At 35.9% G+C, this 17,361-nt stretch overlaps 1 protein-coding gene across 5 annotated transcripts in view; it reads right to left on the reverse strand.

The window, feature by feature from the left end:
• The window catches only part of LOC126714408 (receptor-like protein kinase FERONIA), a 170,861-nt gene extending 158,400 nt beyond the window's left edge, over positions 1 to 12,461 (reverse strand). For 3 of the 5 annotated variants that reach the window (XM_050414545.1, XM_050414543.1, XM_050414546.1), the window contains exon 1: positions 10,748 to 12,461. In XM_050414545.1, the coding sequence (XP_050270502.1) occupies positions 10,748 to 12,461 (1,714 nt within the window). Of the gene's footprint in view, positions 1 to 10,635 lie in introns of all 5 variants that reach the window. The other 2 variants (XM_050414547.1, XM_050414548.1) reach the window with 2 other exon arrangements.
• Positions 12,462 to 17,361: the final 4,900 nt, after the last annotated feature.

Below are 17,361 nucleotides of genomic sequence, written 5' to 3' on the forward strand. Positions count from 1 at the left end.
CGCCCACGATCACAAAGAGGTCCTAGGTCAAACTATGTGTGCCATCATTGCGGACTTCAAGGGCATACTCGGCCAAATTGTCAAAAGCTAAGAGCAATGAATAATGCAACTACTCCAAGGTCACGAGGACCTAGAAATGACAAGAGAAATTGGGCTGGTGAACCATCAAAATATCAAAGTGGTGATACCGGAATGATGGACGTGATGAAGATGATTAGTGCTTTTACCAACTGCTTGGAGAGCTTCACACGAAGGTTTGAAAGCCCTAACTCTCGTACCCAATCCTATAAGGAAATCACCCCAAACGCAAGTGACGTGTGGGTGAAAAAGGGTACTCATGCATAAGCATTACAACATGTCCATGCATCAATACTTCCTATGCTTTGTGACTTTGTTTGGTTGTTTGTTCTTTTTATTGTGTTTTTTTTTTTTTTTTTTTTTTTTTTTTTTTTTGCATTCTATCGTTTATTCCTTTTTGTTGTTTTTGATCAATCTTTTCCTTCTTATGTGTCAAAAATCTAAAAACCACATAAAAAGTTGAAAATCAAAAAGTTTGATCGACATTGTTGAGTTTTGTCTCAAAACTTGTTTTACCTTGTACCTTTATGAGCGTAGCTTGTTCCTTTGCACTCTTATCACTGTGGAAGAAATCTTGAAATCTATGTGACTGTTGTAAATAGATCTTCAAACTTGTCATGAATGATTAGTGAATGGTTATCTTGATCTTGAGACATGCACAGACTTGTGCCTATATATCTTCCCACTATTTATTTTTGTTTTTTCTATAAAGAACTCACCAAATGTAAATCTCCAAATGAAAAGAGATATTGAGCTGTAAAAGCCTGTCGCACATACTAGTATTTGACTAGGAAAAAGGGAAAGCGACCATAAATTAAAGTGAATGATTATTCAAAAAGGCCAAAGGCTATCTCATCAAGGTGAAATATCAAATATCACTCTCACAATGAGAGGTGGTTGTCTCAAAAGGATCAAAAAGATCAAATATTTTGATTGATAGTGGAGTCAAATGTAAAGCTCCAAAGTATGTAATCAACTCTTGTGGGAGGTCATATATGCATACTTCTATAATTGAGATGGGTCACATGATCTAGTGCTAATTGTGTATGCCTTGGTTGAATTGATCATTGAAGCTTCACATTAGACTAAGGACTATCTCATTGTTGATACCCACACACAACACACAAGTTCATGTTCAATGAATGCCATATTCATTTGTGTGATTGTACTTGATAAAATGTGTTTTCACATGCTCAATCTTTGTTGATTCAAACACAAAAAGATTTTTGAGTGTTTTAGGTGTTTTTGGAAAGTATTTTGTTCTTAAAAAACTGAAAATTTCAAAAACAGTGTTGCCCTGTTTTGGTGACTCAGTCGCGGGTAAGTCAAGTCGCATGCCTTAGTCGTGAGCTCGCGGGTCAATTTTGGCGACTTGTTCGCGAGTGGAAGGTCCAGTCGCGAGGGATACACAGAGATTTTCGCGGCTCAACTCTCGACTCCCTCGCGAGTGAGACTTTCAGTCGTGAAAAACACTTAGAAAATTTTTCAAAATTTTTGGCTTGAAGTGTTTTGGCGGGTGTGCCTGGCGACTATCTGGCGACTTACCTCAGTCGTGAAAAACGCGTGTTTTGCACAGTGGGGGTAGTTTTTAAAATCTTTTTCAGTTTTCCCTCGAACTTTATATGACTATTCATTTTCTCTTTTATCTAAAACTTCCCAAACACTCTGTGTAACCAACTTCAAACTCCATTGTTGCTTCATTTCTTCTCAAAATCATTAATAAAAGGTATGGGTCTTATCTTCCTCATTTCATCTTCTATGTTTTGTGTATTATTTTCTTGCCTTTTGAGTAGATACTGTATTCGAACATTCTTCTCTTAGTTTGCTGGGTATGGTTGGTTGTGTTTGATGTTGATTTCATCCGTTTTCATATTGTTGGTTACATTGTGCTATTCTTTGTTCTGTGCTTTGGCTGTTGTTGATTTTCATGCTCATTTGGTAAATAGGTTTGGTATTTTTTTTGTGTTTTACTCTGTTTGTTTGTGTGAGTATTTATGTATGTCTGAGGCATTGGATTGCTTATCTTATATTATTGTGTTTTTATGTGGACATAACATGTGTGTGCTTGTGTCTTGAGGGTATTACTTTAAAAACATTCCATTTTCAAATTGCTATGCCTCACTGTCATGTGCTCTATTTTGGGTGTTTGTGTTTACACTGTTCTTCCATTTTGATGTTTTACGCCTGTTCCTATCTTCTGTGGTCTTATTTGTGCTATCCGTCCTTATTTCACTAATGTTCTTGATCTGTGCATATCATGCTCATGGTAAATTGTCTTATTGACAGTTATTTAAAAATTTGTGTTTCTCTGTGTTCTCTTGCACTATCACCATTTTGATGCACCTACCTCATTTTGCACTTCTGTGTTGCTTATGGTTTTGTTTGGCACTGACCTGACTTATGTTTGTATTTGTGTATGATATCTCTGGTTTACACTCATATCTGAATCTAATCAAGTTGATATCTGTTCTTTGTGGTGCTGTTTTTTTTTTTTTGATTCTTTGCTGTGTGCCTATTCTCTTGCAGATGTCTCGTCGATCCTCTAAGGGCAAAGACATTGTTACTGATGATCCATCAACCCCAGTTGCTACAAGGACTCGACTCTCATCTCAATCATCTCAAGACTCCAATTTGGAGAGGTTTAGAACCCCACTTACCTCTCACATCTACTCAAACATTTTTGACAGGGCATCTCCTATAGTGGAACAGGTGGTTGAGTTTGACACCTTGGGGACCACTTTTATCCCTCGAATCTTTAAGCCAAGAGATTGGGCAAACTTATTTGGAAATTTTCCCGACCCAATGGATGAACTGGTTAAGGAATGCTACTCTAACTCAAGTGATCTTGGAGTTGAGTTAATTTGCTGGATAAGAGGAAAGGAATTTATCATCACCCCAAACTCCATAGTCGAAATTCTCCTCATCACTCGACCTACGAATGTGGATCTAACTCCATATGATGATCGAACTCCAGAGACTCAAGAAATTCTACAAGTTCTTGGACTTGACCATGAAGTCTCTAGTACAGGCGCATCCATAAGCACTGCCAAGTTTGCACCTGAGCTGACCACACTAAAGCTGATCATGTTCTCCAATCTCTACCCATTGTCCAACACGACTTTCATCAATCTTGGAAGAGCTCAATTCCTCTGTGATCTTATTACAGGAGCCCTCATTCACATTTGTGCCCACATCTTTCAAACCATAAGGAAGACCGCGGCTCAATCTGCAACTCGAGGATGTATTCCATTCTGCAGTCTCATCATGAAGATCATTCTTCGTGAAGGTATTGTTCCTCCCTCAGATGGAAAAATGATGACCCGTCTGCGTCCAATTTCCATGTTCGCTCTACAAGCCAGCAAAAGTCACTCCTCTAAAACACCAAAGAGTGCACACATCTCTCCGGTTACTCCATCTGCTCCTGAGTCAGAGACACATGTACATACCACACCTACTTCGCGTGTCATCCCTGAAGTTCAACAAACTAGCATTCCACAAGCACAGTCTGATCCTCAAACTGATAGAGTGGGTAGTTTGCTTGAAAGTATTCAGAAGCGCATTGATGAAATGGTGACACTTCTCTACTCCACCAACAACCATGTTCAAATGCGACTTGAGACCATGGAGAATCAGCTAGAAGCTATTCAACAAAAGTTAGATGACAGCCTTTAGCTATTTGTGCCAAAAAGGGGGAGAGCATACAGTAAGGGGGAGAAAAGTTCAAAGGGAAGTGTGCATAGTAATAGGGGGAGTACACATACTTTTGTTTTAGTCTTACCTTTTAATTTATAGGTTTATGTTTTTGGATAATTATTGTTTCTATGGGTTTGATACACTGTGGTTTTGGTTTATGTTTAGTTAAAACTCATAACACATGGATGGTTTTGAAACTTGGTTTACTTTATATATATATATATATATATATATTGTTGATGATTATTCAGTTTATAATTGTGTTTGTATCCATGTTGCTTCTGTAAGCTTTTAGGGTTTATGTTCTTTAATTTGTAGGCTTTATGGTCTGTACCATGCTTTATGCAGGCTTTTATTCTTTGTTAAATCAGTACTGTTAACTAAATGTCATGCATTTTCTTGTTAAGTACTATCATTCTTGTGCCCTTGTAGGATTGTTCCTAGATGCACACACTTAGTGTTTTGTGCATGGGTTGAGTGTTGGGCATGCAAGTGACTTGCATTGAGCTTGTTAGCTTGTTTGTTCAAGTGTTCATTCCAAGTGTGAATGAGCATTGTGGTTACTACCTTGTAGTGATTACTTGGTTGATCAAGCCATGGTTTGTTTCTTAACTCCATCTTTGCTTGATCACATATTGCCTGCTTCATATGCATTTCATGTTTTTCTGCATACAATGATCATGGTGTATTGTTGTGTTTTAGGAGTTTCATGTTCATATGATTCAAGAGCTTCACAGCTTCTAGAGTTAGGTGTGAGTGAGTTTTGCTCAACTGTTATCAACTCACATGTTAAGTCTAGAGTTTGTTTTAGGGTTTTATCATGGAATAGCCAAAGGGGGAGATTGTAAGGTTGAATTTAATCAACCATCTTATTGGCTTTATTCCGTGCCAAATTTGCTTGTATTTTAGCATTTAGTAACCCTGTATTTAGGTGGGACTGTTGTAAGGGTAGTGAGTGAGATAGAGTGTTGAAATGCTCAAGAGTGTGCAAGAAAACAGAGACTCACGACTTGATCTCGCGGGTGACTCGCGGCTTCAAGCCGCCAGAAGCAGCACACGTGCCAAGCCTACCAGAAGTTGAAGCGTCATGCTAGCTGGAGCACTATAGGACAAAATAAGACAACTGGCCATTCTGTTATCTCATGACTGGATCTCGCGACTTAGTCAAGCCGCGAGCCAGCCCTGTTTTAAAAAACTTGACTCTTCACATTTCATTCTCACCCCAGTATAAATACCCCTTATACCCATAAAAGAAAGAGAGCTTCCAGAGAGAATTTTGAGAGAGAAACCCTAGAGTAAAACAAGATTGATTCATCTACAATCTTTACATAAGAGTCTCTTCAAATTCCTTAACTCTCCTCCTCTCCATTGTTAAACCCTTGAGAGGCCTTATACCAAAACATTTTCTCACCATATCCATTACTGTGAGAGAGCTGTTTGGTGTTCTGGAAAGCAGTTAGGAAGGAACCAATCTACATTGGTTGATGCTATGGTCAAGTAGCGGAATCTGAGAAGTTAGAAAAGAAATAGGTTCGGCGCAACCTCGTTGGAGCAAGAACCTTGGAGGGCTTAAGTACACTGGGTAGATTAGGCTTGGAGGGTCTATTGCTGTTCATGTATCCCAACTACATTTTCTAGTGGATTACTTACCGCTTGGAGGGCAACGGAGAGGTTTTATGCCGAGGGCTTCGGTTTCCTCTTCGATAACACATCGTGTGTTGTCCTTGTGTTTTCATCTTCCTTCCCTTCTATCTTTGCCTTTTATTATCTACTGTGGGTTATGATTTTAATTGGCTTAGATTGTTTACCGATTCTGTTTATAACTTTTGTTCATTTTCCGCACACTAGTTGTTTGACATAAAGCTTGAATTGGTTATTTTGTAATTAGGGGTCTAAATGTTTAAGGGTGTTTTATACACTATTTGAACTTTCGTTGTCCTTGTCAACCAAAAAGCAACAAGTGTTTGCATTATTTATTTATTTATTTATTTTTTATAGAAAGAGTGCTTGCATTATTGATCCTATAGTTACTTTTCTTTTTTAATTGAACCACTATTTGGCAAAAAATAAAAAGAAAAAGAAAGTGAAAGTGAAAGCACTAAGTTGTTATTGAGACAACTTAGTGCTATTTTCTTTAGGAAAAAAAATAGTGTTATTAAGAAAACATTTTCATAATAAAGTTTACGCAATAAGTTGTTATTGGTTCTCATTTGAACCTACTAGTGACATTATTTATTTATTTATTTTTTTTTATCTACCATTAACAACTTGTCATATAGACTTTATTGTGAAATTTTTGTAAAAATGTTGTGTCCATAACTTGCATTAAGAGAAGTAATTAAAACAAAGAATTCTCTTATATATATATATATATATATATGTATATATAGTCATTTTTGGTCATTTACAACTCAAACCTCCATTTTTATAAGTGTTAGCCAAACACTCAACTTTTTTAAAAAGTACTTTTTAACATTTTTTACCAAATACTCAACCTTTAAAAAAAACCCAATTTCGGACTTTTTAAAACTACAACTTTCTCAAAAAGCACTGTTTGAAACAGCCGAACCAAACTCACTCAATTCAGCATAAAAGAGATAAAAAAAAAGTCTTCAATAATTTTTTTTTTTTTTTTTTTTAACTCTTTTGTTGACATATTGGTTGATAAAATTTTAATATTATACTGTACACCAATGCTGTCAAAGACACCGCTACCCCTACCGACAGCGGAAATGGTATGTGTGATTGAAAATTTGAAATGGATAGACATTGGGCGAAAGACAGGAGAGAGTCCATTTATTTAGGTATATGAAGTTAGTTTATGTTTAGTTTTCTTCGTCTAAAAAAAGAGTTTATGTATTACTTTATTATAAAACTCTAATCCTTTTTACTTGTACTTTTACTGATCTCAGTTTTTAGACTAAAATATATGACACCTAAAATTTGGACATGTTTTTGTTATAAATTTCTAGGTTTCAAAATTTTCGTACTAGCTCTTTATGTTTGATTTATGTTCATATTAACATTGTTATCAATTTCTGTCTGTAATCAGATTGTTCATAATATACTTTTCTGCCAATAACAGTAAAATTCTTACAATTCTGAACATTTTAAAACTAGTATTTCATAATGTAATTAAACATGAAGAACACTTAACGGTAAGATTACTAATAAAAATGGAGTATAATATGAAAATATAATCAAATATGAAGGTGCAAATTTAAAAGTTTGAAATATAAAGGGTCAAATAAAATATAAAAAAAAAAAAAAAAACCCAAACTTTAAAGGCCGAAAATGTATTTTAGTCTACCTTTTATGCCAAACAATTGAATGAACTTAAGTTACTCCGAGAATTATTAATTTTTTTTTTAAATAAAATTCAATAGTTACAACTTACAACAATTGGGAATGTAAGATTTGAATCATGTATGTCTCCGTTACAAATACTAAGAAATTTGTGATTTTTCTCTCCTATAACATGTTTCTCGCTAGGGATTGTGATTTTCAATAGTATATTTAGTGAGAGTATTTCAATAGCTTCTCGGCTTCGCAATTCAATTGTCGATTGCAAATCCTACTGCAACAAGAAATTTGAAGATTTGTGATTATCTTTGTGGTATCCAACAGCAATCTAATACATTCATGGACAAATAAGGTGTTTGTATGAAATCTTCTCTCAAAGGTAAGTCCATTTGGATAGGGTAAAGGTATGCAAGCTACAAGGATTTCTCTTAGGGGTAATAGATAGTCTTTCCTTTGTTCAATCATATTAGGGTTAATTTTTTGTTCTTACACAAGTAGCAATCGAGGGTTGGTTGGCTCCAAGAATATTCAAGAAAAAAAAGTGGAAATTCTTGGGCAAACTTACTCAACCAAGTTTTAGACAAATTTTAGGAAAACTATTAGAGCATCCACAATGGTTTATGCCATCCTATTCTATTTTACCATCCTATAAAGTCACTTTATCAATTATACAATACAATTTTACAATTCATCCAACATCCGAACTTTTATTTTACCATACTACACATTAAAATAATATAAAATAAAATAAAAATAATATAAATGCATTTCTCACTTCTCTATTTCTCTCTCTCTGAACCACCCACCACCATCCAGCTTCTCAGTCAGACCACCCACCTTCGCTGAGCAAAATCCATAGCAAGATCCAGCCAAAATCAAAATCCACCACCCTAAAGCAACACCACCATTATCAAACCAAAACCAAACGATCGAACCCATTCAAAAACAATCATTATCGAAGCCACCGATGATCAACCCAACCAATCCAACCACTGATCAACAAATCTACTGATTCAAACCTACCGATCAACTGATCCAAACCCACTATCAACCGATCCCAGCCCATCGATCCAAACCCAGCCCCCCGATCCAACCTCCAAAACCCAGCACTAGTGCAAGCTTTGAACGAGAGAGATGTGAGAGAGGAAGTGAGGAGGGAGGAGCTATTGTGAGAGACAGAGAGAGGAATTGAGAGTCAGAATGAGAGAGAGAGATGAGAGACCATGGATAGAGAAAGGTTTACGCATAAAATATCAATATACCTTTTACCATTAAGCTACAGTGCGGTTCTACATTTAGAACTGCACTGTAGCACAATTGTATTTATTTATTTTTATTTATTATTATTATTTTTATAATAGTTACATTTTACAACTTCTAATGGAAGGGGCATTTTGGGCTGAATGGTTTCTATAAGCTTAAATTTGGCATTTAGCCATTCCGTTGCTGATGCTCTTATGTATAACCGAAATTCAAATTCTAATGATCCTGCTTAAAATTTTACTTGACACACTGAATCTCACTCAACTGAGATCTCTGCAGTAGCACTTGAATTCTTTTGTTTGAGCCTGAGCATCAATGACTTTGGGAAATTATAATTTAGATGAAATTGAAATACATTGAAATTTCCCCCTTTATCAATTCCAAGACAAAATGCCTTAAATAGACTCGAGACTTTTTTTTTTTTTTTTAGTAAAAATTTTTTCAGAGAAGACTTGAGAATGGCAATAATGAAAACTAATTTTCAAATTGATCCTGAGTGTCTAACAATTTCCCACCCTCATGTTGTCTAATGCCTAAATTTATTGGCTTTGGCCCATGAAACTTTTTAGTGTGCTCCTTGACTCTCTGGCAATAATGAAAACTAATTTTCAAATTGATCCTGAGTGTCTAACAATTTCCCACCCTCATGTTGTCTAATGCCTAAATTTATTGGCTTTGGCCCATGAAACTTTTTAGTGTGCTCCTTGACTCTCCCTAGGTTTAGAATCGGCTTACACATTTTTCTAAAAAAAAGAAAAAGAAAAAAAGAATAGACTTACACATGGAGGAAATTTGCCATTTAACATTATTTTTGGAACAATTTAGTTGTCAGGTTTGCAAAACTATTTAGTTGTCAATGAAGAAACTCGAGTCTCTAAGCCTCGAGTTCCAAGTGTGGGTTCTTCCTATGCGTGCATGGGTGGGTCCAGATCTCCTCAGTCTTCTTTTTTCTTCCTTCTCTGTATGCTTTATGGAACTTGAGTCTCCCAGACTTGAGTTTCTTCACTAAACTCTAGCCTCTAAGGTTGCAGATACTAATTTGCTAAAATGTTATAAAAACTTGCCAGCAACTAACGAAATAATTGCGAAAATCATGTTAAATGGTAAATTTCTCCCTGCAAACCCAAACATATAATTTTAATGGTTTTTTTTTTTTTTTTTGGGGGGGGGGGGGGGGGGGTGAGTAAAAATCAGCCTTGAGATATTAGTTCTGGTTTGTGGTTCGTTTAATATAGTTCTTTCTTTGAGCAAAAGGTACAAGAATATGTCCACTTCTTCAAGCTGCCTTGTCAACCAAAAAGCAACCAGAGTGCTTGCATTATTGATCCTATAGTTCTTTTTTCTTTTTTAAATTGAACCACTAACTGGAAAAAAAAAAAAAAAAAAAAAAAGTGAAAGTGAAAGTGAAAGCATTTGTAGCATTATGGTTTAGGGATTTCAATTACAAATTTCTCCGGTGTGGTATATGGTCCGCACCTACTTAGATCCGGTAATTGCACTTCAATACGTGGCAAGGCATTGTACTCAGAGGCTGCAAAAAAACAACCTAGCTTTGGTGATTTGACCCACTTCAGCCCCACTTTCTCACTTAAAAATCTAAGAAGCTCTTTATGTGATGTACTTCTGTTCCAAAATGTTGGACACGATTGCCCCATCTCACCTTTCTTCCTTGGTCTTGACACCACCTGATTTTTTCCCACACATAGCGGAACTTCCTCATTAATCATGACCCCGTGGCCTCCATCATCAGCAATTTCTTGCAACTCCTTTGCAAACTCAAGAGCCCTCAACACTTCAACCATTTTGGGTCTTTGATCTCTATCTTCACACACACATCTATATGCGATATTTGCATACATCTTCAAAGACTCTGGTGACATTTGATCAATCAGATGAGGATCAATGATCTGATCAAGTTTACCTTCTTCAAAACACAAACTGGCCCAATAGGCCAAACCTTGTTGCTCATTATCTAAGCCCATATCCACTGCTGGTCTAGCACACAACACCTCAAACAACACCACCCCAAATCCATAAACATCAGACTTCACAGTTAAATGGCTGGTCCAAAAATACTCAGGATCCATATACCCAAACGTTCCCTTCACATCAGTAGTGACGTGGCTCATTGACAGTCTTGTAGGGCCCAATCTTGAAATCCCAAAGTCCGAAACTTTGGGTACCCAATTTTGGTCCAAAAGAATGTTGCTAGTCTTGACATCGCGGTGTATGATTGCGTGCTCCTCACCTTCATGAAGGTACAGTATTCCACGAGCAGCACCAATGCAAATCTCCAACCTCTGCTTCCATGACAATGGAGGATTATCTGTGTTGTAGAGATGATCATGAAGTGCTCCGTGAGCCATTAACTCATATACAATGATCATGACCCGTTCATCGTCGCAGTAACCTATCAAAGATACCAGATTGGGGTGGCGAAGCTTTGAAAGCATTTCGACCTCTGTCTGAAACTCATGAAACCCTTGTCTTGAAGTTCGCCCAAAAACCTTGATCGCAACTGGAGTGTGTTCATGATCGATATGACCTCTCAATACATAACCAAAGCCGCCTTTTCCAATGATAAGGTTCCGGTCAAAGTTGTTTGTGGCAGTCTTGATTTCTTGGAGAGTAAAGCGACGGCCAAGTGCTTGTAGAATTGGCGGTGTTTCGCTTTTGATGGACTTCGTTCTCATCCTTCTCCAGATAATTGTTAAGCCCAAGAGAAATATGACAGATATAACACCTACAGTGGCTTCAATGTAGATTACTGATTTTGTGCCGCCCTTGGAATACTTGAAAGGTAGTGGTTGTGGGGCAGGTGATTTGAGCGGAGATGGGGAAGGGGAAGGGGAAGGGGAAGGAGGGTGTGGAACTTCAGGATTGGGAGCCGCGAGATTGGCATCAGAGTTATTCAATTTGAACAACTCGAGACCATTGAGGATAGCATCAGAATAACCAGAGCTTGAATTAGCATTAGGACGAAGCTCTATAAAGAGAGGGCTCTTACCATTACTCGTTTTATTTGGTATCATCACAACATAGTCCCTATATACCGGAATGCCTTGCCCACCGCTCCAAGTGATAACATCAGCAGAAATCTCCACTGTCTTATTTCTTATGGAAATTCGGAACCCATTGTTACTACTCTGCTTTACCTCCGGTTGGATTTTGCAGAAGTGGAGTCTCACGAGGTATTTGAACCCCGAGTCCACTGGCAATCTCCAAGTGAGATTGTACCGTTTGTTGTCTTCGGATGTTCTTGTAGTTCGGGCGGTCTGATAGACTTCCTTTGGTGCTGTGTAAGGAGGTATGCTTGTGTAGTTGATCTGAATTGCCCCATTACTAATAGAGTTTACATTTGAAGCAAGAAAGAAGTCGGTGTCATTAAGCCATTTCCGGAAAAGCTTGCCGGAGTCATTTATTGGTGAAATGGAGTGCCCACCTACGTTTAGTCGGTAAATCATCTCAAGAGCACTGTTGTTTTGGATATGGAACTGAGAGTTATGGCCGACAAGGCGTGCACCTTTATCCCCAAATTGACTGTAGTAAAGGCTGGTGGGCATCGAGACAATTTCAATCCCATTTATAAATGCATATGAAGTATTTGTAGATGGAGTGAAGGTTATGTTCAGTGTCTGATTCTGCAGCACATTCGCGCAAAATTCTTTGACAAGGGATTTTGATCCTATACTGAAGTTGCTAAGTAGAGTGAAGGGACCAGTAGTAACAGTGAAAAAGGCCTTAGACATATCGAAATTATCATGGTATGTAGAAGGGTTAAAGTATAATCTTATGAATTTTTGGCCAGGACTAACACGAAATGTGTAGATGAATTGAGAATGAAAGATTCGAGCGGTTTTGTAAGGGTCATGGTCAATGGATGAGCCATCGGGATTGGAGAGTATAAAGGTGTTATTAGATTGTTCTAAGGAAACAAATTTTGAGTGAATACCTACATCTCCAGTCCACTCTCGGCCATCTGGGTCAGTTGAGATGCCGGAGGAGCCACAGTTAAGCATGATATCATTGATGGAGGAGGGCTTAGCAGTGACAGTAATTGTTAGGTAATTGAAGAAGAAGGACACTGAGAATAGGTAAACGAAAAATCTACAAGAGTTTTGCATGGTAGACTGTGACAAAACTTAGAAGTGTATACGAAGCTGCGACTGCGAGCGATATAAAACATGTACTCGGAGTGGAAGTGTACATAGCAGTGCGCGGGGAAGCCCGCGTAGATGGTCAAGAGAACCGTGTGGTTTCTTTTTGGATATAGAGATGGCTACAATTATTCTTTGGAAATCGCAGAGTAGTGACTCTTGGTCCTCTAAGAGAGCCAAAAGGTAGGACTTCTCAGTTGATTAGTAAAAGTATACGTCAAAAAGCACACCTTGCATAGTATTTTTAATTATTAGTCAAAAGCTCACTAAAGTTACAAAAGAGTGTGGAAAACTAACCAGCACGTGAAAGAAGTTCTTTATTATTGCCACAAAGATGGAGTTGATCTTCAAACCTTAAAGCAATAATGCAAATAATAAAACAAAGAGTTGGGCTGTTGTTGGCAAAGTAACAATTTAAATTTAACGTGTTAGTCTCAAATAAATATTATACGCACTATCATAATTTCCAAGATAATTAAACACTAATAAACCCACGTTTATTTATTTATTTTTTTTTACAAGACTCCTATCTTCAGCACACATTCTCAACCAATTAGTAATGTATGAAACTTATCTCATGGAGCTTGTCTATACGGGCAAAACTGGAGCAATGACTCTCGTCAAACCAGAGGGCAACGTAAGTGAGTCATAACATAAGTGTGTTATGACTCACTTATGTTATTCCTATATTCGATGCCAATAATAGGGCCCTCAACATTATTTTTTTATTTTTTTTATTTTTTTTTTATGAATAATAAAATTTTTTTGGATATAGAGATGGCTACAATTATTCTTTGGAAATCGCAGAGTAGTGACTCTTGGTCCTCTAAGAGAGCCAAAAGGTAGGACTTCTCAGTTGATTAGTAAAAGTATACGTCAAAAAGCACACCTTGCATAGTATTTTTAATTATTAGTCAAAAGCTCACTAAAGTTACAAAAGAGTGTGGAAAACTAACCAGCACGTGAAAGAAGTTCTTTATTATTGCCACAAAGATGGAGTTGATCTTCAAACCTTAAAGCAATAATGCAAATAATAAAACAAAGAGTTGGGCTGTTGTTGGCAAAGTAACAATTTAAATTTAACGTGTTAGTCTCAAATAAATATTATACGCACTATCATAATTTCCAAGATAATTAAACACTTATAAACCCACGTTTATTTTTTTTTTTTTTTTTTACAAGACTCCTATCTTCAGCACACATTCTCAACCAATTAGTAATGTATGAAACTTATCTCATGGAGCTTGTCTATACGGGCAAAACTGGAGCAATGACTCTCGTCAAACCAGAGGGCAACGTAAGTCATAACATAAGTGTGTTATGACTCACTTATGTTATTCCTATATTCGATGCCAATAATAGGGCCCTCAACATTATTTTTTTATTTTTTTTTTATGAATAATAAAATTGTATTAAATAAAATAGAGCCCCTATGCCTTGAATTTAGTAAACAAGCTAGTGATTGTTTCTTGTTGTCATTTAAACAAAGTTACGAGGGCAAAATGTGCAAATTTCCTTTTCATGCAAATTATATAGCTTTCTGCTCTCTTTCTCAAATTAATTAAGAAAATGTCACTCTTTTGTAACTCAATTTTTTAAAAATCGAGTTTCAACTTAAAACTTGATTTTTGAACAATCGAGTTATAACAAACTGAAAATTATTAAAAAAAAAATTTGCTGGAACTCGAGCTCCATGAACTTGAGTTCCATGCAATTTTTTAAAGCCCTATAGTGGAGTTTTAAAACATGCAAGATTTTTTGTTTTTTTTTTTTTTTTTTTTTTTTTTTTTTAAGTCTGATCGCTCCATAGGGACCCTATAGTGGCACTTTAAAACCCTATAGTGGCGTTTTAACATGCAAGTTTTTTCTTAAGTCTGATTGCTCCATTAGGGAGCCCTATATGGCATTTTAAATACCTACAGTGGCATTTTTTATGGAACTCGAGCTCCATGAACTCGAGTTCCATGCAACTTTTTTTTTTTTGTTTTTTTTTTTTAATTTGATTTAATTTAATTTTTTAATTTTTACGTATAATGGCGTTTCATGGAGGCCTATATTGGCCTTTTTTATGGAACTCGAGTTCATGGAGGCCTATAGTGGTTTTTTTTTTTTTTTTTTTTTTTTTTTTTTTTTTTAAGTTTGACCGTCCCATACTTGATTTTCTACAAATCAAGTTTTACATTGAAACTAGATTTTTAGAAAATCGAGTTACAAAAGAGGGGTATTTCCCTAATTAGTTTGAGAAAGGGGGTAGAAGGCTATATAATTTGCGCGAATAGGGCATTTGCCCAGATTCCTCAAAGTTATGAAGTGTGCAACAATTTCTCATTACATTCACTTGTTGACATGATCTATAATAAGCTATCATTTTATAAAAATGAAAATCGTGCATTTTAAATGCCAAAACATCTTTTAATTACATTGCAAAGAGATGAATGTATGTAATTGAACCCATTGGACAACTCCCACCTCAAAAATCTTGTATATGAAATCTCTCAATACAGAATGGAGGTAAAAAAAGAGAGCATAATTTCTGTCCAGAGCTAGCGTAAAACAGCTCTTTTACGTAGCTCTTTTATGCCACCAATGATAAAGCATCACGTCAGTTCTTTAATGAAAACCCAATACACTAGCACACACAATCACAACTCAGACCTGGAGAACTAACGCCTACACAATACTCTCAGAACTAGAGTATTTACGCCTAAACCCCAAATCAGATTCCTCCTCTCCTTTTAGCACCAGAGCTCCACCTCCCACTGCCCCCATCTCACACGACAACTCTGGAATTGGCGTTGCCTCACTGAACCTCAAGGTTTGTTCTTTTATGATTTGCTATTTTCCCAAATTTTGGATTTTGAAATTTTGATGGGTTCGAGATAATTTTTTGGATATCAATCTATTCATATTGGAATGGGTTTTGTTGAGTCGGTATGGATTTTGCTTTTTTTTAGTATTTTCATGGGTTTTAATTGGATTCTTTCAATGGTAGGTTCAAACCTTGAAAAAAAAAAAAAAAAAAAAAAAAAAAAACCTAATTGAGTTTTATTTTTTAGCTAGCTTGGGTTCTTATGATTTTTATTTCGGCTCAAAATCATGATTCTTTTGTGCTTCTTTTTGAGTTATGAATTTTTTTTAGGCTTTTAATGTATTTGGATCCCCTGAATTGCTCTGCCCGTTGTTCTTTTGAAAGAATTCATTTAGTTAGTTGAATTGTTCTTTAAGTGGAGTTGAAAAATATGACAAGTTGACAACATCAAATGGAGAATATATGTTCTATTACTTCATTTTCTAAATCTTTTAGTAAATGGTGCCAACTTTAGCTTGTGGTTCAATCTTTAATCTGTCACTATTATTAATTTTGTTGTTGACAACTTATCTATCCGTCTAAACTTTTCAAATGAAACCTTTTACACCCATATGAATGATATTTGAACTCATGCTTCCTTGTAATTTCATAATAGGCTTTGGGTGCTAAATCAAAAACAGAAAAAACATGGGTGAGAAACTACTGAACTGATCAGTGTACAAATGGTTTTTCTATTCACATGTTGAATAGCTACATTGTTGTCTTCCACCGTAATTGCCTCTTGAATTCATATGATGTTAGTTTATCACTGTAATTATTCCTAGTTACCTTTTTTTTTTTTTTTTTTTTTTTTTTGATAATTCAATAGTTGGGGGAGGGAGATTTGAACTTTGGACACCACCTTTAGAAATACTAGGAGTCACTAATTGAGTTACAAGGCTCTTGGCTAAATTTATTAGAACTGTTTTTCGGCAGATACCTATAATTTATTTATTGTTTCAGATATTACATTTCTTTGGCATGTCTAATTCATTGTAGAACATTATCATTGTCATTGGCATCTCACAATATGCTCATTGTGTTGTGATTAGATAGCACCTTCTCTCACCCCATATATAAGGTTTAGAAGGTGAAGTCATGAGTTCAAATCTCCTAGGTTTTTGTGAGTTGTGTTTGTAATTCCTTGATTTTCTCAAACTTGTAAATGGTTCATTTTCCTATCTTTTGCCCAATACTAATAGCAATAGCATTGATTTTCTATGTGTTAATTTAAGGGTGTTGTGAAATTCTTTTGCTCACATCTTCTCCTCTACATTAATAGGTCATAGGAATTGTTGGTATCAAGGGAGCAAATAGGATTGATTTACTTGACCTGGAAACATATGATCTTACTAGTCGGGTTGCCTTGGGGGAAATGCAAATGACTACACTGATCAGAAGACCTTTACAAGATGTTGTGTTAGATGTATTGTTTTTAAAAGAAATTGGAAAAGGGATGTTGTGAATAGAAGCAACCATATGTTATTCATGAACTTGTCTTATCATTGTTCTGATTGTGTATAGGTCATTCTGATTTTATTATTTTGTTCTCTGGATGAAATGGATTTGATTTGGGGTGTGCAACACTTGGTTTTTGTTAAATGTCTGCATATAATGATTTCAATCTATATCATTCATTGTCTACAAGTGATTTTTTTTTTCTCTGTAGTTCAAAGAACAGTTGTGTTGTCATGATCATGGGGCTTGCACTTTTGTAGCTTCAAATGAATGTCATATCAATCTAAACAATAAAACTTCAGTGAGAGGAGTAGTTGTTGTGGACGATTAAATTTCAAGTTTGAAATAAATCAAACAAGTAAAATAGTTTCACAAATGTGAATTTGTATTGATGAATATGTGGTACAATTCACTAAAATTACGAAAGAGTGATCATTTAATTTGATCTCCTTGAAAGACTTGTTGATTGGAATTGTGGTAATGTGATCCTGACTCAAACACCAAATATCCTTTAATTTGGCTAGAGAATAGATTAAAGACTCTTGAAACAGAATTACAACG

The sequence above is a fragment of the Quercus robur genome, chromosome 2 (assembly GCF_932294415.1).
Source record: "Quercus robur chromosome 2, dhQueRobu3.1, whole genome shotgun sequence".
Lineage (NCBI taxonomy): Eukaryota > Viridiplantae > Streptophyta > Magnoliopsida > Fagales > Fagaceae > Quercus > Quercus robur.